This window comes from Punica granatum, chromosome 4, assembly GCF_007655135.1.
Source record: "Punica granatum isolate Tunisia-2019 chromosome 4, ASM765513v2, whole genome shotgun sequence".
Classification (NCBI taxonomy): Eukaryota; Viridiplantae; Streptophyta; class Magnoliopsida; order Myrtales; family Lythraceae; genus Punica; species Punica granatum.
In genome coordinates this window covers 21180434-21203021 of record NC_045130.1, presented here as the reverse complement: position 1 = coordinate 21203021, position 22588 = coordinate 21180434, and the positions used below count along the sequence as shown (strand labels likewise).

At 52.3% G+C, this 22588-nt stretch overlaps 1 protein-coding gene across 1 annotated transcript; it reads right to left on the bottom strand.

Moving 5' to 3' along the window:
* Positions 1-1015: 1015 nt before the first annotated feature.
* On the bottom strand, positions 1016-1522 carry LOC116204228 (extensin-like). The gene has a single exon (XM_031536310.1). It carries the CDS (start codon positions 1520-1522, stop codon positions 1016-1018), a length of 507 nt encoding a protein of 168 aa, XP_031392170.1.
* Positions 1523-22588: the final 21066 nt, after the last annotated feature.

Sequence of the window (22588 nt, the reverse complement as noted above, 5' to 3'; positions counted from 1 at the left end):
CGGGTCGACATCTATGAGGAGGTTGATCTCCCCGTTCACCTCCTTGCGTGAGCCGTCGAAGGCTTGGACTGCTGTTTTGCTCGGGCGGACTCGGTTGAGGTCCACATTCATCTGCTTTAAGGTGGTCACCGGGCAAATGTTGTGCGCGGCCCCATTGTCAATCATGACCCGGCCGATGATGTAGTTGTTGCATTTGCAGACAATATGCAATGCCCGCGAATGTGACCACCCTTCGGACGGGAGCTCGTCGTCCAAGAATGAGATAGTGTTAGAGAAGATGGAACCGATAGTCTCCTCTATCCTGTCGGGAGGCGTTTCCTTCGGGACTTTTGCCACGGTCAGTACCTGGAGGAGGGCTTCTCGGTGTGGTTCCGAGCCGAGGAGGAGGGCAAGCAAAGAGATGTGGGCCGGGGACTTGGCCATTTGTTCGACCACTTTGTATTCGCTCGCTTTCACGATCTTCATGAATGCTTCGGCTTCCTCCTCGGTTACCTTCTTGGACGAAAAAGGTGAGTTTTCGGGCGCCGCCTCAACTTCAGCGGCGGGCGCCTTCCCTTTGTCCTTGGCTGCCGGGTTCTCGTACACCCGCCCCGAACGTGTCACCCCCATGACACTGAATTGCTGTTCGACACTCCCGATATTCCCTTCATAGGTCCAAGGGACCTTGCTATCTGAGTACGGTTCCCGAGCGAGGATGTCTACGATGAATGGGGCCGGCGAGGGCACATGTCCTATGAATCCGACTATGGGTTCCTCGGAAGTGTAGTCGATCACAAAGGGAAGGGGGTTGTCCTGCGCGTCTTCGTCCTTCCTTGAGACGCACACGGCGATCATGTTGATGGAAGGCCCCGAACTCGGCCTATGGTCCGGGGGGGTTGGCCTGCACATTCGGGGGCTTGACGGCGTTAAAGGTGAGCCTGTTGCTGTCAATCCTCCTCTGGATCTCGTCACGCAACCTCCAACAATTGTCGAGAGTATGCCTCGGCGCGCCCTGATGATACTCGCAGTGCTTAGACTAATCTTGAGTGGACGGGTTGAAATTCGGGCCCAGGGATATCGGCTGAATTCGATTGCCCGCCAGGAGTTGCTGATATATATGAGAGAGAGGAGCAGGCAACGGCGTGTATTGTTTGCGGGGTCGGCTCTGCGTGCTGCCGGCCTGCGGTCCCTGCGCAGTAGGGTTCTGTTGCGCCGGTGGAGAAGCTCTCAACACCGGGGGCCTAGGTTGAGAGGGCTGAGCCGACGCGGGTGCGTAGTGGTCGTACGGTTGTGAGGTCATCGGCGGCGGGATCGGCGGGGCCGAGTAGTAAATCGACTGAGGCTGGTGCTGTAGGGGCGAAGGGAAGTAGGTAGGAGTGGTGGTTGGTGTGGTCGTGACATTCACCGAATATTGTTGGGACGCCTGATGTGCCGTATTGACGGCGTTCACTGAAACTTCCTTCCCTCTCCTTCCGCCGGAAGACGACGACGTGGTGGGGACCTTCTTCGATGACTCATTTCCTCTACTGGCGGGGCCCTCCATCCTTCCGAGCTTGATCCCCAAATCAAGCTTTTTCCCGGCCTCGATGAGGTCAGAGAACGACGAAGTGTGGGCCAACAGGTGTGAATAGTACACTCCCCTCAGCGTGGAGTGAAATAACTGGATTTGTTGCGCTTCACTGATTGGAGGGATGTGTTTCGCTGCTTGGGCACGCCACTTAGTGGCGTATTCCTCGAACCTTTGGCCCTGCGCCATTTCTTTCGTGCTTAACTCTAGGAGGGTGGGAGGCGCTTCTGCGCAATACCGGTATTGGTCGATGAACTTCTGGGAGAGGTCCTCCCACGTCGGAATGTCCTCGGCCCTCAGCGACATGAACCAATCGAGAGCGGATCCCGACAGGCTGTCTTGGAAGGAGTGGATGACAAACTCTTCGTACTCCCAATACTGTAGTATCTTTCCCTTGTAATGGCGGAGGTGGTGGCGCGGATCCGTTGTGCCCTCGTAGGTTTTGAACTCTGGGATCTTGAACTTCGGGGGGAGCCGCATCCTCGGGAATAGGCTGCAGTCGCCATAGCGCGCATCGAGCCAGGCATCACTCGCCTGTAGGGCTCGTATCGTCTCCTCCATTCGCTTCAATCTACGTTCTTGTTCGACGTCAGCGTCTGGGAAGAAGTGCGTTGGTGAGGCGAACTAGGCCGCGTGAGTCGGCGTGCCTGGTTCATGAAAGGTAGTGTTTATAGGGGGCGGTGCCTGGTAAGAGAGGCCGACGTGGGGTTGTAGAGACGGATACGGAGGAAGTTCCGCAGCTTGAGGGTGAGTCAGAGCAGGTGCGCTTGACGCTGGGAAGATCATCGATGGAGGCGCCGTATAGGCCGCGGCTGGGACCGGTATAGAGATAGGAGGAGGTGCGGACAGGGCCTGCTCCGAGGACAGGAATGTCGCCGGTGGAAGAGGGACGGCCGTGGGGGCCAGTGGCGGCGGATATGGGCTGGTGAAAGGGTGAGCCATGGACGCATGCAGTGTTCGTGGCGCGGGTGTATCCGTGTTCTCCGGGGCTTGAGTCGGCGAAACCCGAGAAGTCGGGTCGATTGTCGGCCCTTGTCCTGGTGGAGGTGTAGAGCTTGAGGATGCACGGTTCGGTCCTCTAAACAGGGCGAGCAGCTCTGCCATGTTGGCGGCCATTTGGTTGACTGTGCCCTCGAGCGCTGTGATGCGGGCTTGGTCGTTGGAGGCGGATGATGTCAGCGAGACTGGTGGAAGGGGTGCCCTTGGAGACGTCGGGGGCGGGAGATGTGTAGGAGGGGCGCCCGAATATGCTGGGAGTATGCCTGCAGTAGTCGGAGGCGGTGGAGCGTGCATCGGGGGCGGTTGAGAATGAGCCAAAACCGGTGGGTTGACTTCTTCGAAGATATCGACTCGATCCCCTTCCGCCATCCTTAGACGCTGACGAGTCGGGTAATGGTGCGACGCCAGTTGCGATCACCTAGAATTCCAAAAGTATGTAAGGATGATGTCGATATTTTGGACGACAAGCACGGAATAAATAAGAAGACAGGATGTATGAGATGCATGAGTTTTCAAAATGCTAATGTCATTACATTGATTGGATTCAAGTTCTATAGTTTTCTACAAAATACAACGCATGAAAAAGAAGCAACATAAACGTAAAGCCGACATCCCTTTGCGCTCGGTGGCCGGTTGAGAGCGGCGTAGGTCTGAGCGAGGGCAAAAAAATGGATGTGTCCGCTAATCCTAGGGTTGGGCAATCTTGCGCGCCCTTGCCTGCACTCGGTCCAACCTCGCGCTCAAACGGGTCATCTCCCGGTCCAAATGTGCGACTCGAGCGCGTGCTCAAGCCAACTCCGTCTGAAGCTCCCTGTAGTTCGCAACCTCTGCGCGGGTATCAACAAGCTCGCCACGGAGCCGATCTCGTTCCTCCCGGATGGCCTGTAGCTCCGCGCGCATGGTTGCTTGGGTGGAGCTTTCGGCTTCGGGAGCGGGGGTGGATGTAGCTCGGGGAGTCGGGGCGGCCTGGGACCGTTGTGGCGATGTCGACCCTCGTGGGTAGAACCGGGCCACGTATGCTAATGAGGCGGAGAATGCTCGCTCTTCGTCGGTGGGGTGCTCGGGGAAATACAGACGTTGTATGGTGCTAGCGTCCCGTTGGCGGCGGATCTCCCGATTCTGTAGGAATCTTGTGGGGGCCGTGGATGTAGAGTTGGCCCATTGGATGCGGAAAGGTAGGCGGTCCGCCTCAGCGAGAATGTCTTGTAGGCCGCCGAGTTGTCTGATTACCCGGTCGGGGAATATGAGCGTGCTCCCCAAGTGGCTAAGGAGGGGGACTCCTACAATCCCGGGACATCTTGTGATCATGGGGCCGCCGGGATTCCATCGGGCGACCCATAGGAACCGTGAGGGCGTCAGCTCGCGCCAAAAGTGCCTCCATTCTGAGAAGCTGTGCTCGGGAGGTGGGATAACCGGTACCAGGCGCTTGATCAGCAAGCGCTCGTCGGCGATGTAGGAGAACGGATGCGATGAGCAAAAGGGGCAGATATGGGCGAGAAGCCAAATCTGCAGTAGGTGCGGGGATCCCCTTATCCTGCCGCGTCGAACCTCTTTAACATAGTCTAGAGACCGAACTGTCTCGGCTAGTAGAGCCTCCACGTAACTATGGCTTCTCACCACTTGGAGGACGACTTGGGCTATAGCCCCGTCAATGAGGTTCGGCGAGTACGGGAACAGGAGAGTGCCAAAGATTAAGAGCAGGAATCCATGACATGCGTCGCGCTGATAGGATGCTGTCAAAGGTGTCAATGCGCGGAGGAGCGTCCAATCGGAGATCCACGCGATCCTGATGCCGTGATCCCATCCTTGGTGAAGCTCTTCGTGGATGTCTTGGGTAGGTATACTGAGGAGGCTGGAGAGCTGACTCCGAATGGTCGCGAACGGGTTGGGCACGAATATGCCTTGGGTCGTGGACGTGGGCCTCTGGACGAGGGCCGTATACTCCTCGATTGTGGGGGACAACTCCGTCCCCTGAAAGTTGAATACCGCGTGTTCAGAGTCCCAAAATTCCATGGCGGTTCTCAAGAAGATCCAATACACCAGAGTTTCCGTAAACATGACCATATCCCCGATGATGCCCTGAATGAAGGCGCGATCCACCGGTCGAAGAGTCCTCCAAATGCGCATGATGTCTTGCCTTGGTGGTGTGATCGCTTCGAGTCTGAGACCGGGAGCCAGGCGGTCCATCCTTACCTAGATGGAGGAGATGCCGGCTTAACGTCTTAAGAATCAAATCAATGTAATGTCCTAAATCTTTCGGAAATCATGCATGCAGTGCGGGAAGATAAACTATAGTCGTGTTCTTTACAGTATACATCACTCTTCCTTACAAAACAACAAAATGCCCGTTGTGCGCACCCGAATTTCATCTCGTCGGGGCACGTATGCGCGATGCCTATGCAACGTGGCTTGGGAGTGTCCACCTTTCCGAGGACGCGTGACGGACACGCGTGAGAAGGAGTCGCCACTTACTGTTTACAACCCATAGATCGAGGGCCGTTGAGTCGCCCGGGTCTAGGGGTACGGGGTACACCTAAATGTTAAGGCAATGGTCGTGCGGAACCGAAAATTCCGAATTCGGGGGTTCTATTACGTGCGGGCCTATATCCCGCACGCCCTTTCGGTACTCTAGCTTGCTAGGCTTGCCATTTTGTTTATTTGCCGCGTGATTTAGAGTTGCGCTCGATTCGCCCGTTTTGACACCGCAAATTCGATGAATTAATCAAGTTGGGCCAAGAGTCCGAAAGATGAGTAGGCTTGTGCATCGAGGAGTCGGTTCACTATTTTAGCGTTACAGTTCATCGAACCGTGATGGTCGATTCCCTGCGTGAACCGAAACCACGAGTATCCAAGTTTACTCACCCTTTGGTGGCGATAGACCAACTTAAACGATCCCGCACTCGGACCTCTCGCTCACTGATCGGGAATCCTTACAAGGAGATGAATGAACATACAAGTAGAATCCTCACAATGCTCTCTCGAACAATTACAAAGTATAACCGAATAAGTAAATGGATCGCGATCGGTTTGCATTGGGCCACTATTTCGCTCCGGCTCACCGTGTATTTTGAATAACCGATAAGTGAATTAAGGCAACGCGGGCTCAATGAGCCGGGGTCGGGTCCGATCGATCCAACGATTTGCAGGGGAATCGGTTGATTCCCACTGTAACCGTTGGGCCGATCGAGCTCCCGGGTGATATCTAGATCCGTTTCACACGCCCAATCCAAATTGCCTTCCACATAGGCCGTGTTCGGAGTGTAACGGTGAATCGAGTCTAGATCCCATTCCGCACTCGGGTTGCACGCGCTCGGTGAATTAGGAGGCGTTGGACCTCGTGTTCGGTGGTTTGGGGCATTTGGACCCCGTGTAACACGTAACCTATGGGCTCGGGCCCGAATCGCGACAAATCAGCAAAAAGCAAGAATAAAACAGAAGAAAACTGATAAAACTGACATGATACAGACAATAACTGACAACTATCAGTGAATACAGACAAGTGATGTATTAAGTCGAGTGTACGTGATTTAATCAATTATTAACCGGGGTTGATTAGCAAACAATGTATCTAACCTAGGCAAACATAGATGGTGGATTAGAATAGGGTTCTAAGCCAATTATATGTGTGCGTCTGTTTTATGACTTTTATTCAGTTAAGTGTCACTGCAACTTCACCGAATTAACCAAACTCATGTCTTGACTCTGGATTGGAATCTAACATTCCGCCTATCCATTATCTAGCGTTTGATTAGGTCGGATGTATGATTAGTCCGGTTCTTTGTGTTTTGTAACTGAAACGACATGCTCCCCACCGAATCTACGATAGGAAGATAGAAACACCGAAAGTGGACGGGATGGGCCGTGTGAATGAGACTCGTACCCGGACGGGTAGCCCTTTTCCGTCCATAGATCGAGGCGTTTCCGACTCCCTAGCGCCTAGGATATCGGTGAATCACGGAATGACGATTATGCCCTTGTATAAAATTGCGACGTTCGTATGTAAATTGGAGATCACGTCACATGAAGAAATCTAAGGAGGACTCGCGCGTCTTGACTCGAGCCTCCTCAAATCGGGCCCGGACTCGAGTCCTAGCACGCGAGTACTCGTTAGACATCAAATCTATTCGTGTTACGTGTCTCGGTGTTTTGAAATTATGGTCTTTTAAGGAAAATGACATTCCCGCCGTTCCGTGAACCATCGATGCGTTTATGAATTAAGGATCGATTAACCCAATTATTTAGTCCAAGTGATGATTTAGCCGAACGATGCGTTTCGTTTGCCCATTTGTGAGGCTCTTTCAGTGATTATCATTCCACATTGCGGTTGCGATTTTAACGGGAAGTATCCGGGTCTAGCATATCTAATGAACGATGAACGTATAGGCAACAAATGAAAGGGGACATAATTACGAACAATTCCAAGGATCGATTTTGGAACAACGAAGAGACCAAGCGAAACTCCAAGGAGGTCATGGATGATTCGGCCACCTCTCGAGGATAAATGGCCGAATACTCCTTGACCCGCCTCGAGTTTCGGTGGGTCTTTCACGTCATTCCTAATCAGCCCTTGCATGCAACGGATGACGTACGCATAAAGACGACATATGTTTCATTAGGTCGGCGTTATCATGACACCAATTTACGCAAATGAACACACAAGACATTCAAGGACATCGTATTCACAAAATCAACAAACAATTTTATCCAATTTCACGATAAGATCAAGGGTGTGTACGGGAATCGTACGACCTCGAAGAGAGGAGAGCTCGGAGGCTTTGGGCACACCAAGGAGCCTCACGGCCCCCATCGCAAAGGGGATGGCCGCGGGTTCCTTGGCGTGGCCGAGCCCTTCTCAAGCTCTTCTCCCTTGATCCCGTATTATTCCCCCCATTTAATCACGTTTAGCCATGGTCATGATCGTATGAAATTATACACGACACACGAACGACATGTTTGAATGGAAACAACGGCGCAACATCGACTCGACTAATGACACAAAGGAGGAAAACACGGGAATCGGCCCAACTCAAGGTGGAAGAAGACTTTCCGGACTCGTATGGTCCAAGGAAGCTCTCGGCTATGTTCCTTCAAGGAATGCCGTGAGTTTCCATGGCCCACGCGGGTCGGGAGAGTTTCTTAGGCCCCGATTCGGGTCTTTTCCCGTCGTGCCATCGTGCTACATGCAACTTAACGGTAAAGAGATGTGGGAATCGACCCTTTTCGGGAAAAGAGAGAACCCCCTAGCCCCGGACGAGCCATGGGAGCTCACGGGTCTCTCCCTAGAGACTAAGCCGTGACTCCCGTGGCTCAACCGTGGCCGAAGGGACCTCACCCGTCCGGAACCGAGCCCCTTCCCACCATGGCACACAAGTTCGCACTTCATGTGGACATGGCACGATCATACAAATAGATATAACATGCGTACGTTGCATGAAAATGCATGGGAGGTGTGCGCACCCGAATTTGATCTCGTCGGGGCACGCATGCGCGCTTTTGGATCGCGCGGCTTGGGAATGTCCACCTTCCCGTGGGGATGCGCGACGGACACACGTGAGAAGGAGTCGCCACTTACTGTTTACGACCCGTAGGTCGAGGGCCGTTGAGTCGCCCGGGTCTAGGGGTACGGGGTACACCTAAATGCTAAGGCAATGATCTGTGCGGAACCGGAAAATCTGTGTTCGGGGGTTCATGTTACGTGCGGGCCTATATCCCGCACGCCCTTTCGGTACTATGGTTTGCTAGGCTTGCATGTTTTATGATTTACCGCATGAATTAAGCTGCACTCGGCTCGCACGTTTTGACACCGAAGATTCGGTGAATTAAACGATGTCGGTTGAGAAGCCGAGAGAGAAGTAAACCCGTATGTCGGGGAGTTGGTTCACAATCTTGCGTTACAGTTCATCGAACCATGGAGGTTGAATCCCTGCGTGAACCAAAACCGCGAGATCTTGGATTTACTTGTGTCTGGGCAAGCATTAGACCGATTCGATTAATTCGACTCTCAGACCGTTCGCTCACCGACTGGAATTCTTACAGAACAAATGTACAAAATAAAAGTCCTTACAATGCTCTCGAAAACAATAAATACAAATTACAAAAAGGGTCGAATTCCAGTCGTTTCGCGTTCGGTTATTATTCCATTCTAACTCGCCGTGAGTTTAGGGAAAATGACCGAAGAACTGAAATTCAATGGACGCTCTCACTGAATAGGGCGTTGGACCCTGTGAGTGTTGATTAGGGCGTTGAACCCTGTGCTCGATGATTAGGGCGTTGAACCCTAATATTATTCGGCCTAGGGATCAGGCTCGACCCGCATGGCAAACAGGTGCGGAAAGATAACACGCAACATGTAAATAACAGACAAGGTGTTTGTTATTATCGAGTGTACGTGTTTTAACAAGTTGTTAATCCGGGGTATTTTGGCATGCAAATCCTACCCTAGACAAACAAGCACGTGCCAATGTTTTAGCATTCGGCTTTGTTTTGAGAACTTGACAAAGAGAGTCAAATCTCATGTGTGTGGATTGCTTTTACAGTTATTCTGTATTGTGACACTGAATTTCCACTGAATTAGCCAAACTCATGTTTCGACTCTAGATTTGGAATCTAGAATTCCTCCTAACCATTATCTAGTGTTTGGTTAAGTCGAGTGAAAGGTTAATCAGCATTTTGCATGTTTTCTGACAGAGATAACCGTTCTAGTTACCCGAGTCTATGTTAGGATGACAGAAACTCATCAGTTAGATAAGAAAGGGCTATGCAGATGAACCTGCACCTGAACAGGTAGCCTGTTCTTGTCCCATACTGTAGTGTTTCTGTCATGCTAACCCTAAGAGTGTCGCTGAATTGTGAAAAGACGATTTTGCCCTTTATTTGAAAATTGTTTTCAGAAAAGGGGAAACATCGCAGTGCGGGCCACCTCGGCCTGTAGCCGGTGTCGACCAATTCCCTGGGTCGTCCAGGGTTGTGCAAGAACCCCGAAAAAGCCAAAGAACCGGTCGATCTGCCCGGAAGTGATCTAGAAAAATCTTCTGTATCCTGACCTGAGCTACCTGGAATCAGGTAAACATTCAAGTTGAGACACAGAAACCCTTTTCAGACATCCATGCTACATCGGACCGCGCGTTTCGGGTTTTGAAATTGATAAGTTTGAAACGGGCACCAACGTCATTTGACAACTCATCGACGCGAGTTATCAGTTAATGGCCAATTCGTGTAAACCTTATCAGTGTGAAGTGGGTTTAATCATGTGAGCGTCCCGATTAACCTGTTTGTGGAATTAATGCTTAAGGGTTGTGCCGAATGCATTAATTGTAAAAACGATTCGTGACTCGGCGACCAAGACGGGTCAAGAAAGACCGAGGAAGATTTGGCCAACGATGGCCGAAACACCCTTTGGTCCTAATAGGCCCGAAAGGGTCTCCGAATTGTGAATCCATGCATATTTTGGTTTGGAAAGACATTTCATGTGAAATTCTCGATGTAATTGAACTTGCAAATTACACGAAATCCGAGAACGGATTTAAAACGGGAAGAGGAAGCCTCATGGAACCCGAATAACTCCATGAGACTCTCGGCCTATTCTCCTTGGATAAAGCCGAGAGGTCTCATGGCTTGTATTTGGTTTCACGAGTTTTCCCCGTCTTGTTTTGAATCGTTTCTCGCATGCTCAAACATTAAACATGTTAAATAACACGATTAAACGAAAGTCGGTATTATCATGATTTAAATAACTCATTCAAACATGCAAACATGCACAAACATATTATTAAAGGAATCGATAAAACAATACTGACTTCATGGATGTGAGAAAAACGATAAAACTCAGGAAACAATTTAAATCGGGGCAAAGGAATCCGGTCTTGACCCAAAAAGGTCAAGAAAGCTCTAGGTTACCTCATGGAGAGGTTAACCCGAATGATCTCGGCTTTTCCGGGTCGGGATAGTTTCCTCGACTTCGATTTAAATATTTCCCGACATGCTAGCAAGTTAAACGATGATAAACATGCATGGTGTAATAAGGAAATTGCATAATATTAAAGTTCGGAATTAAAATCATGCTTAAAACCCCTCAAAACTCCATAAACACAACAATAATGTAAAAGTCCTAGCTCCTCTAAGTCGGGAATGGTCATACCTAGTCCCGAGATGCGGGATGGTACCTTCAAGAGTCGGGTTGGACCGTTGATGGGTCGGGTTTGGGCTGTTTTCCGTTGAACAGACCCAGATGGCACCAAACAGACCCGAATGGAAGGGTGGACAGACCCGACTGGCACAAGTCGGGTCGGACGTCACCACGGAGGTTCCCGATGGAATTTTGAGGCAAGGTCGGCGGCCTTGGATAGCCAAGGGACTCCTCTAGGTGACCGTGGTGGTCGTTTGTTCCCAGAGTTGTCGGGTCGACCCGTACAGTCCCGTAAAAATCACCCAAAACAGAGCACGTCTGGAAACTGGCCCGACTGGGCAGTTTTCGGGTCGGAATTCATAACGATGGATTCCGATGGAAGTTTTGAGCAAGGCCAACGTCTCCTGACTCCTAACTGACCCCTGGAGGTGGTAGAAGTGGTCGTTCATCGAAAAGGGTCACGGATCGACCCGACATGCAAGAAAACCGAACAGACAGTCAGAAACGCCGGCCCGACTGAGCAGTTTTCGGGTCGGAATTCATAACGGTGGATTCCGATGGAATGTTTGAGCATGGTCGGTGGCTCCCGACTCCTAACGAACCCCCGGAGGTGTTTGATGGGTTTGGAAAGTTCAGACCGACTCGAGAAGGTGAGAAAACAGGGTTGGAAGTTTTGACCCGGCTGGGCCAAAACTGTGCTCGGTTCTGTACTGAGCTGATTCTCTAACTTAGAGGCTTCAAACTTGAAATCTAAGCTTGGAAATGGATAGAGGGGGTCAAAAACGTGTAGGATATGAAGTTTGGTGAAGTTTGGATTTAAGTCGGGATGGATTCCGACTTAAGTCTTGAGTGTTTTGCTTGGTTTTTGGGTGGTTCTTGCTTGCTGCGATTTTGCTGAAGTTCTTGGGAGGTTGAGAGCATTTGTTTGAGTGAGAAATGCTAGAGAGGGAGTGCAAGATGAGTGAGTTTAAGTTAATGACCAAATGGACTTATAAATGCAAGCTTAATGACAAGATTGAGTGAAGTTAAATGCAATTAAATGGTGCTTAGGGCATCCGAATTTCTTAAGAGGGATTAGGGAGTGATGGGTGTGATAGGATGTGATAGGAAGTGATGGATGGATGGAGGGAGGTGATGGATGGGAGGGAAATTCAAATGTGTGGTGGGGGTGTGTTGCAGCCGACGGTGGGAGGGGCTTGAGCCGCGGCTTGGGCTGTCCAATCCGAGCCGAGGGTTGAGCCGTGGCTTGGGGTTGAGCCGCGGCTCAATGGCTTGGCTTGGCTAGGCTGTGGGTCCCATCCGAGTAGGAGAAAAGCCGGCAAACGCTTGAGACTTGATTGAGCTCGCGTCCGACCTCCGATATCCGATTAATTTGAAGATTTGGAAAGCTTGAAAGACGAAGATTTGGATGAATCTAATATCGCCATGCGTCGCGTGAACGGACGTTCGGGCGATTCGGCGTCTCGAGAGTTGGTTTTGCCCTGTTCGGACGTTCGGAGTGGAGTTTAGCGTCCCTTGATCCCCGATTGATCTTTGTGCATTCTCGCATTCGTTTCGGCGACCCTTTTGCCCCGCGGGTGATTGTTGGCTCGTCGTCCTCGGTCGGGGACCGTTGGCCCGGGAAGACCTAGGGACTTTGACCGGGATTTTCTCAGTGTGCCCTGAATGCTTTGAGGTGCTCGGGGATTATTGTGGTCTCTGTTTTCCGTGGAAGTGCCCCGGAAGTTCGCCGGGAGACGTTCGTGACTACTGGAACGTACTTCGGGAAACCGAACCGACTTCCGGAAGGTTGTCTGAAGCTTGTTCCCCGGCCCTGGTGGTCCCTGGGCGCCTGTAGACCCGTTTTGAGGGGCCGTTTGTTTGTCAGTGGAGCGAACCCCGGGAGCTCTGTCAGAAAAGGCGTCCGGGAGGGATCGGGGTGTCCCGGCTTAAGCAATATGCCCCGGAAATGCACCCGGACGTGTCATTGGTTGCTTTGGCACTGAGAGGGATTTTTGAAGCCCCATATTGGGCACCTTTCGGTGCTTCGGTGACTCGGTGATGAATAGTGCCACAGTGCCAGCTCCGTGGTTTTTTGGGGTTCTTTGTCCGTTTATTCTTCTGACCGCTCTCTTCCGTCTTTCTCAGTGGACTAGCTTTTCTCCCGTCGTTTATGACTCCGTGCCCGCATATTGGCCCCTGATTACCGGGCGATGAATAGTATCCCGGGCTTCAGTCGGGAATCCTCGTGTGGGAAGCCGGTGGGCCAAAATGGGGTGCTGATAGGAGGCATGGATCCAAAAGAAAAATGGGAACTTTCATGTATTCCGAACCTTTAAATCATCTAAACACTTCATGCAAGCAAAGATTAAAGGTTCTAACGTATCTAGATTGTAGATCAACGTTACCTAGCCTCGTTGCACGAGGAAAAGAGTCGGGGAAGTGGCCGTGGGAGTCGCTAGACTCGGTTTGAAGCTACGGGTGTGTGACCCGAGAAGGAGACCGCCGCGGCAACTCGGGAAGAACGGGGTCGGCACGCTTGCTCCGGTCACGGCACGGTGCAAGATTGGGCTCGTTGGACTCCTAAGAGGTGGATCTAGATGACCATGGGCAGACCCAAGCGTGCCAAGGCCTGAGCAAACCCGAAAACGTGAGAGAAAGTTCGGTAAAGTGAGAATAACTCGGTAAGAGAAAAACGGGTGAATGATGGTTGTGCGCGATTGGTCGGCCCTCGGACCGTGACCACCTCTTCACGGGGGAGGGTGAGGGTTGCGAGAAATCCTTTGAACGCGATGGCACGACTCGCCGAAGTCGTGGGAGGAAATGGCACACGTGAAGGGCTCCGGTGCGCGCGGCTAGGGGTCTCGGGACCCGATTGTGTTTACGGCTGGAACGGGGTGTTGGGGGCCTCAAATGGAAAATCTAAGCCCGGAAATGGACTTAGGGGGTGGAAAATATGTAGGCTAGGGAGTTTGGTGATTTTTGGTTTAAGTCGGGTCGGGTGGTCACCGGAATACCGGGTGGTTTTCCGATGATTTTGGCCGGTTTCGGCCTTGGCTTGGGACGGACGAATGAATGGGAATGGGCTGGAGTTTGAGAGGATTTTAGAGGGAGATTGGCTTGAGAGAGAAGGAGAATGAAGAAGTGATTAAAATTAATGGTGTAAGGGCTTATAAAGGGGAGCTTAATGGGACAATTAGAGAAAGTTAAGTGTGCTTAGGAGGGGCTTAGTGGGCTGCCGAAATTGGAGGGAAGATTAGGGAGGGATTTGTGTCTTGTAGAATATAGAGGAAGCAAGAGGGAAGTGATGGAGTGATGGATGGGTGATGGGAGTTGATGGATGGATGTAAGTGTGTAAGAAGAATTTGAAATGGGTGGTGGAGGGAAGCTTGGAGCCGCCGGTGGGAGGGAGGAGCCGCGGCTTGGGGCTGTCATGTCGGAGCCGAGGGTTTGAGCCACGGCTTGGGGTTGAGCCGTGGCTTGATGGCTCGGCTTGGCGGAGCTGTGGGCCCCGTTCGATTGAGAGAAAAGTCGGAAAATGCTTGAAACTTGATTGAGCTTGCATCCGATCTCCGATGTCCAATTAATTTATAGATTTGGAATGCTTGAATGACGAGGATTTGAATGAGCCTAATATCGCCATGCGTCGTGTGAACGAACGTTCGGGCTACTCAGCGCCTCGAGAGTCGGTTTTGCCCTGTTTGGACATTCGGAGTGGAGTTTAGTGTCCCTCGGTCCCCGATTGCTCTTTGTGCATCCTAACATACGTTTTGGCGATCCTTTTGCCCCGTGGGGGATCGTTGGCTCGTCGCCCTCGGTCGGGGACCGTTGGCCCGGGAAGACCTAGGGACTTCGACCGGGGTTTTCTCAGTGTTCTCTGAATGTCTTGAGGTGCTCAGGGGTCGTTGTGATCTCTGTTCTTCGTGGACGTGCCTCGAAGGCTCGCCAGGAGACGTTCGTGACCACTGAAACGTCCCCCGGGAAACCGAGTCGAGTTCCAGAAGGTCATCTGAAGCTTGTTCCCCGACCCTGGTGGTCCCTGGGTGCCTATAGACCCGTTTTGGGGGGCCGTCTGCTTGTCAGTGGAGCGGGCCCCGGGAGCTCTGTTAGAAAAGGGGTCCGTGAGAGATCGGGGTGTCCCGGCTCATGTGGTTTGCCCCGGAAATGCGTCCGGACATGTCATTGGTCACTTTGGCACTGAGAGGGATTTTTGGAGTCCCATATTGGGCACCTTTCGATGCTTCGGTGACTTAGTGATGAATAGTGCCACAGTGCCAGCTCTGTCGTTTTCGGGATTCCTTGTCCGTTCGTTCTTCTGATTGCTCTCTTCCGCCTTTCTCAGTAGACCGTGCTCTTCTCCTATTGCCCATGACCCCGTGCTCGCCTATTTGCCTCTGATTGCCGGGTGATGAATAGCGTCCCGGGCTTCGGTCGGAAATCCTCGTGTGGGAAGCCGGTGGGCCAAAATGGGGTGCTGACAGCTTGCCCCTCTTTGGTTGCATGCTCGGTTAGAGGATGTAGCCAAAGACCATGAGAGGCACCCTTTTGGTCCTGGCGGCTGCTTCTATCGTCGTTTTCTGTGGTAGCTCGCCCCCCTGTCAAGAAATAGTAGTGTGAGCGGGATTTGGAGAACGTGAAGCGGTAGGTGAAGGGCCGAAGCTCGCAGAAAGCAGTAAAATGGATGAGAGGTCCGGAAAGCAGTAAATGTGGACGCGGAGTCCAGAAAGCGGTAAAGTGGACGCGAAGTCCGGAAAGCAATAAAATGGACGCGAAGTCCGAGGACGCGAAGTCCGGAAAGCAGTAAAATGGACGCGAAGTCCGAGAACGCGAAGTCATGAAAGCAATGAACCGGACGCAAAGTCCGGGGACGCGAAGTCCTGAAAGCAGTAAACCAGAAGCGAAGTCCGGGGACGCGAAGTCCTGAAAGCACTGAACCGGACGCAAAGTCCGGGAACATGAAGTCCTGAAAGCGATGAATCGGACGCAAAGTCCGGGGACGCGAAGTCCTGAAAGCAATGAACCGGACGCAAAGTCCGGGGACGCGAAGTCCTGAAAGCAGTAAACCGGACGCAAAGTCCGGGGACGCGAAGTCTTGAAAGCGATGAACCGGACGCAAAGTCCGAGGACGCGAAGTCCTAAAAGCGATGAACCGGACGCAAAGTCTGGGGACGCGAAGTCCTGAAAGCGATGAACCGGACGCGAAGTCCTGAAAGCGATGAACCGGACGCGAAGTCCTGAAAGTAATGAACCGGACGCGAAGTCCTGAAAGCGGTAACCGAACCCGAAGTCCGGGGACGTGAAGTCCTGAAAGCAGTAAACCGGACGCGAAGTCCGGGGACGCAAAGTCCTGAAAGCAGTAAACCGGACGCGAAGTCCTGAAAGCAGTAAACCGGACGCAAAGTCCGGGGACGCGAAGTCTTGAAAGCGATGAACCGGACGCAAAGTCCGAGGACGCGAAGTCCTGAAAGCGATGAACCGGACGCAAAGTCCGAGGACGCGAAGTCCTGAAAGCGATGAACCGGACGCAAAGTCCGGGGACGCGAAGTCCTGAAAGCAGTAAACCGGACGCAAAGTCCGGGGACGCGAAGTCTTGAAAGCGATGAACCGGACGCAAAGTCCGAGGACGCGAAGTCCTAAAAGCGATGAACCGGACGCAAAGTCTGGGGACGCGAAGTCCTGAAAGCGATGAACCGGACGCGAAGTCCTGAAAGCAATGAACCGGACGCGAAGTCCTGAAAGCAGTAACCGAACCCGAAGTCCGGGGACGTGAAGTCCTGAAAGCAGTAAACCGGACGCGAAGTCCGGGGACGCAAAGTCCTGAAAGCAGTAAACCGGACGCGAAGTCCGGGGACGCGAAGTCCTGAAAGCAATGAACCGGACGCGAAGTCCTGAAAGAAATGAACCGGATGCAAAGTCCGGGGAAGCGGAGTCCTGAAAGCAGTAAACCGGAAGCGAAGTCCGGGGACGCGAAGTCTTGAAAGCAATGAACCGGACGCAAAGTCCGGGGACGCGAAGTCTGGGGACGCGAAGTCCTGAAAGCAGTAAACCGGACGCGAAGTCCGGGGACGCGAAGTCCTGAAAGCAGTAAACCGGACGCGAAGTCCGGGGACGCGAAGTCCTGAAAGCAGTAAACCGGACGCGAAGTCCTGGAAGCAATGAACCGGACGCAAAGTCCTGAAAGCAATAAAGTGTGCAGAGTGTAAGGGAAGGTAAAGGTGGAGATGGATGCTAGGCGGTATGTCGGGGACGTCGGCGGAGGCAGATTGTCCCATTCCCATTCAAGCTTGTTATTTGTTGTTTCCTTGAGCTAGGGTCAAGAGGATTCTTTATCATGCCCTCCATTCGGTCCGAAGCCCCGATTTGTCGCGCAAGCCAACCGCGTGTTCGTCAAGAAGGAGATGCCCCTTGGGATTCCCAATCACACCTGTGCACGGAGACAGGGGAACCTACAAAGGATGTCAGTTGCGCCTAATCGGCGAGACGGGGTATATGTAAGAGGAGTCTATGTAAAGATGTGTAGGGGATTTGATATCGGTGACCATTGCAGGGTGGTCGTGTCCTTATCAGAGAATGGCTTTTTCTGAAACGGGTAGCCCGTAAAATATGTGCGTAAAGGTAAAAGGAGGGATCTTATGGGATCCTCCAAGTCAAGGATACGTTGATTCGACCCCCATTTCGAAGCGAGTCTCGAGCCTGGAGAGTCGAAGAGAGTTTGCTTGCGTCGGAGAGTGTCGAACCCCTACTCGGTGTAGCTTCACAGGGAAAGTGTCGCTTTTCTTTCGTGGTCGAGCCGACATTGTCCCCTAACTTTTACCTAGGCCACGGGATGCGCAACAGCCTAGCGGGATATTTTATTTGATTTTTCTCACGAGAATGCTCACCTTTTGCTACGATCCCCCATGTTTGGGTGGGACCGCACCCCTCGGGTCCCTTAACTTTTGCCTAGGCCGCCTCAAAGAGGTTTTCGACCTAGCGAGGAAGTGACTTGTGCTCTCCTTTTGCCGCGACCCCCTTTGCGGGATTTTCAGTCGTGCCACTCGTTCCCTAGCTTTTGCCTAGGCTGCCTCGAAGAGGTTTTCGACCTAGCGGGAAAATTTATTTTTTTCTCTCAAGACAGCTTAGTATTGGGCAGATTGTGGGAATTGAAGCTCGTCCACGGAAATAGAAATGTCTTACAATGAAAGGGGCACGGAGCCCGGAGAATAAAGAATATACAAGTGCTCACGAATAATACTTCTTAATGGCGTCAGCGTTGACGGGAAGGGCATTTTCAGTGCCGTCCATGTCGCTCAAGATGACCGCTCCTCCGGAGAAAACCTCTTTGACGACGAAGGGGCCGTCGTATTTGTACGAGAACTTCCCTCGAGAGTCAGGCGTGACGTGTAGGACTTTCCTCAAAACGAGGTCGCCAGGGTTGAAATCGCGGTGGCGGACTCTTGCGTTGAAGGCTCGAGCCATTCTTTGTTGATAGCACTGTCCGTGGCATAGCGCTTTCAGCCTCTTCTCATCAATGAAATTCAACTGTTCGTACCGCTGCTTTGCCCATTCTGCTTCTTCAAGTTCGGCCTCGGCAAGAATCCTCATGGAAGGGATCTCCACTTCAATTGGGAGGACGGCCTCCATGCCATAGACTAGTGAGTACGGGGTTGCCCCGGTTGAGGTCCGTATGGAAGTACGGTACGCCAAGAGTGCATAGGGGAACATCTCGTGCCAATCCTTGTAGTTCACCGTTATTTTTTCGATGATCTTTTTGATGTTCTTATTCGCCGCTTCCACCGCACCGTTCATTTGGGGACGGTACGGGGTGGAGTTGCGGTGTCGGATTTTGAATTGTGCACAGAGCTCATCGATGACCTTGTTGTTCAGGTTCTTGGCGTTGTCTGTGATGATTGTCGTAGGGACCCCGTACCGGGCGATGACGTCGCGTCTGAGAAAACGGGCCACGGCTTTTGCGGTGACTGACGCAAGAGTGACGGCTTCGATCCATTTGGTGAAGTAGTCGATCGCCACCAAAATGAACATGTGTCCGTTAGACGCTTTGGAGTTGATCAGGCCGATTACATCCATCCCCCACATCGAAAAAGGCCATGGTGCCGTCATGGGGCGCAGTTCGTTGGGCGGCGCTTTGATCTGATCGGCGTAAACCTGACATCGGTGACAATGCCTGACATGTTTCACACAATCAGTCTCCATGGTGGACCAATAATAGCCCAGGCGCATGATCTTCTTAGCGAGCATGAGACCGTTCATATGGGGTCCGCAGTTTCCCCCGTGTACTTCCTCCATGAGACGTCGCGATTCGTGTTCATCGATGCACCGGAGGAGTGTGGAGTCGAAGGAGCGACGGTAGAGTATCTCGCCGCTCAAAAAATAATGTATCGCGAGGCATCTGAGAGTCTTCCGATCACGGCGATCGGCGAATGGGGGGTATTGGCCGGTTCGCAGAAGGCTCTTGATGTCTTCGTACCACGGCTTTGCCTCGGATGCTTCAATTGAGTTGCAGTGTGCCGGTCCTTCGGCTATCTCAATCTCGAGGGGCTCGATAAGGTTTTCCTTCGTGATGCTTAGCATGGAGGCGAGTGTTGCAAGCGCGTCCGCGAATTGATTTGCCATGCGTGGAGTATAGGTGAACGAGATGTCCTCGAAGTTCTCGGTTAACTTCTCGAGGTACTCGTGATATGGCACTAGTTTTGCGTCCTTTGTCTTCCATTGCCCCAATGTTGGGAAGATAGTGAGCATAGAGTCGCCGAACACTTCGAGCTCTTTTACCTTGAAATCAATCGCCGCTTGTAGGCCGAGAATACATGCCTCGTACTCGGCCACATTATTGGTGCACGGGAAGTCGATCTTTGCCGCTACCGGGTAATAGTGTCCGTCCGGGGATACCAGCACTGCGCCGATGCCTGATCCCGTGGAATTGACGGCACCGTCAAAGTACATCTTCCACCCCGATTTCTCTCGCTTGTCGTCTACTTGGAGAATCCCTTCATCCGGGAAGTCGGGATTAATCGGTGTGTGGTCTTCGATTGGGAATTCTGCCAAATGATCCGCGATCGCTTGCTTCTTGACTGAAGTGCGGGACACGTACTCGATATCATATTCCGTCAATTGACATCGCCATTTGGCAAGGTTCTGTGTGGAGGAGGGACTGTCGAGTAAATATTTCAGGGGGTCTGCAAGCGGACCGTGTGATAAAGCGTGTATTGTCGGAGCCTTTGCATGACCCACACCAACGCACAACACATCTTCTCGATTTCCGGATAATTGGACTCTCCATCGGTGAACTTTTTGCTCAGATAGTAGATCGCGCGCTCCGTATGTGTGGACTCCTCCTCCTGTCCCAGCATGCATCCTAATGATTGGCGGCGCACCGTTAAGTAAAGTACGAGGGGATGGCCCGGTGTAGGCAGGACCAATACCGGCGGTTGGACCAGATACGCCTTGATGGCGTCGAAGGCCTTCTGACATTCTTCATCCCATTCGATCGCCGCGTTCTTGCGGAGCAAGCGAAAAAGTGGTTGGCATTTGTCTGTCAGGTTTGCAATGAATCGTGCGATGTAATTCAACCGCCCTAGGAAACCTCGTACTTCGTGGACCGAAGACGGCGGAGGAAGCTCCTTGATTGCCTTGACTTTATCGGGATCTACTTCGATGCCGCGCTCGCTGACCACGAATTCTAGTAGTTTTCCCGATCGAGCGCCGAACGTGCATTTTGCCGGATTAAGCAGAAGTTTGTACTCTCTTAAGCGGTCGAAAAGACGCTTCAGATTAACAAGGTGATCTTCTCCTTCTTTGGACTTGGCAATCATGTCGTCGACATAGACCTCGACCTCCTTGTGCATCATGTCGTGGAACAACGTGACCATAGCCCTCTGATAAGTTGCCCCGGCGTTCTTGAGACCGAAAGGCATGACGCGGTAACAAAAGGTTCCCTACATGGTAGTGAACGTTGTCTTGATCTTGTCTTCCTCAGCCATCCGAATTTGGTTGTATCCGGAGAAGCCATCCATGAAAGAAAACTGGGCGTGACGCGCCGTGTTATCGACTAGTATGTCGATGTGGGGCAAGGGAAAATTGTCCTTGGGGCTGGCCTTATTGAGGTCTCGATAGTCGACGCAGACTCGAACCCTTCCATCTTTCGTCTCCTCCGGCACAATGTTTGCCGCCCACTCGGAATAGTTGCAGACCTCGAGAAAGCCCGCGTTGATCTGCTTGACAACCTCCTCCTTGATGCGGAGAAGGAGGCTTGCCCGTTGCCGTCGCAATTGTTGCCGCTTGGGCGGGAACTTTTCAGCGCTAGCGGGAGGAAGTGCTTTACTATCGACGGGTCTAGCCCCGGCATGTCGGCGTAGGACCAGGCAAAGACTTCTTGATACCTTGTCAGGAAATCGATCATTCGGACCCGTTGTGTTGGGTCAAGGCTCGTACCGATCTTCAGGACGCGGGGCTCCTCTTGAGTGCCCACGTTGATCTCTTATGTTGGCTCGAGCGAGGTGAGTTGGCGATCCTCGAGGCGGCGCAAACTCTCTTCTATCTTAGGCACTGACTGTCTTCATCGAGCCCTTCCCCGAAGTATATGGGTCCAGGCTCTCCGAGACAATCTTCGGATGGGTTCGAACCGACGCGTCGAAGATTTGGATTCGAGTGGAGCCTGGAGAATTGAAAGAATCATCTTAGAAAATTTAGAATGGTATGAACAAAAGAGTAGGGGAGAGAGAATGGAATAGACAAGGATTCAAAAATTGCATATAAGGAATTCATTGATAGTATGGATCATGAAACCATAACAGAGTTCCCTCTTCCGTCGTGTGGCCTACGGCTACGCCGACACGCGGGACACATCTCATACATAGATAAATCTTACACATCGGCAATCACAGCCGAATAGTGCAGGACTGAGGTCCAGTTGTTAAGCTCCTCGTTTTCCTGCGCCGGGCGGATGTGAACCCCTGAAGGAATCTCCTCGGTGACTGTCAGCACCCCATTCCGGCCCACCGGCTCCCCACACGAGGATTTCCGACCGAAGCCCGGGGCACAATTCATCATCCGGCAATCAAAGGCGAACGCGCGGTCACGGAACCACGAGCAATAGGAGAAGAGCATGGTCCACCGAGAAAAGCGAAGGAGAGCCATCAGAAGAACGAATGAACGAGGAATCCCGAAAACAACGGAGTTGGCGCTGTGGCACCATTCATCACTGAGTCACCGAAGCACCGAAAGGTGCCCAATATGGGACTCCAAAAATTCCTCTCAGTGCCAAAGCGACCAATGACACGTCCGGGCGCATTTCCGGGACATCCTGCTTAAGCAGGGACACCTCGATCCAGCAGGGACACCCCGATCCCCCACGGACGCCTTTTCTGACAGAGCTCCCGGGGTTCGCTCCACTGACAAGCAAACGGCCCCTCAAAGCGGGCCTACAGGCACCCAGGGACCATCAAAGTCGGGGAACAAGCTTCAGATGACCTTTCGGAACCCGACTCGGCCTCTCGAGGGACGCCTCAGTGGTCATGAACGTCTCCCGGCGAGCCTTCGGGAATTTCCACGGAAAACAGAGACCACAACGATCTCTGAGCGCCTCACAATAACCCCGAGCACCTCAAGGCATTCAAGGCACACTGAGAAAATCCCGGTCAAAGTCCCTAGGTCTTCCCGGGCCTACGGTCCCTGACCAAGGACAACGAGCCAATGATCACCGACGGGGCAAACGGATCGTCAAAACAAATGCAAGGATGCACAAAGGTCAATCGGGGTCGAGGGGCGCTAAATTCCACTCTGAACGTCTAAACGGGGCGAAACCGATTCCCGAGGCGCCGAGTCGCCCGAACGTTCGTCCACGCGACGCATGGCGATATTGGGCTCGCTCAAATCCTCGTAGTCCAAGCATTCCAAATCTTCAAATTAATTGGACATCGGAGGCCGGACACGAGCTCAATCAA

Coding starts and splice junctions, on each gene's coding strand:
- LOC116204228 (XM_031536310.1), bottom strand. CDS start 1,522: ATGGAGGGCCCCGCCAGTAGAGGAAATGAGTCATCGAAGAAGGTCCCC.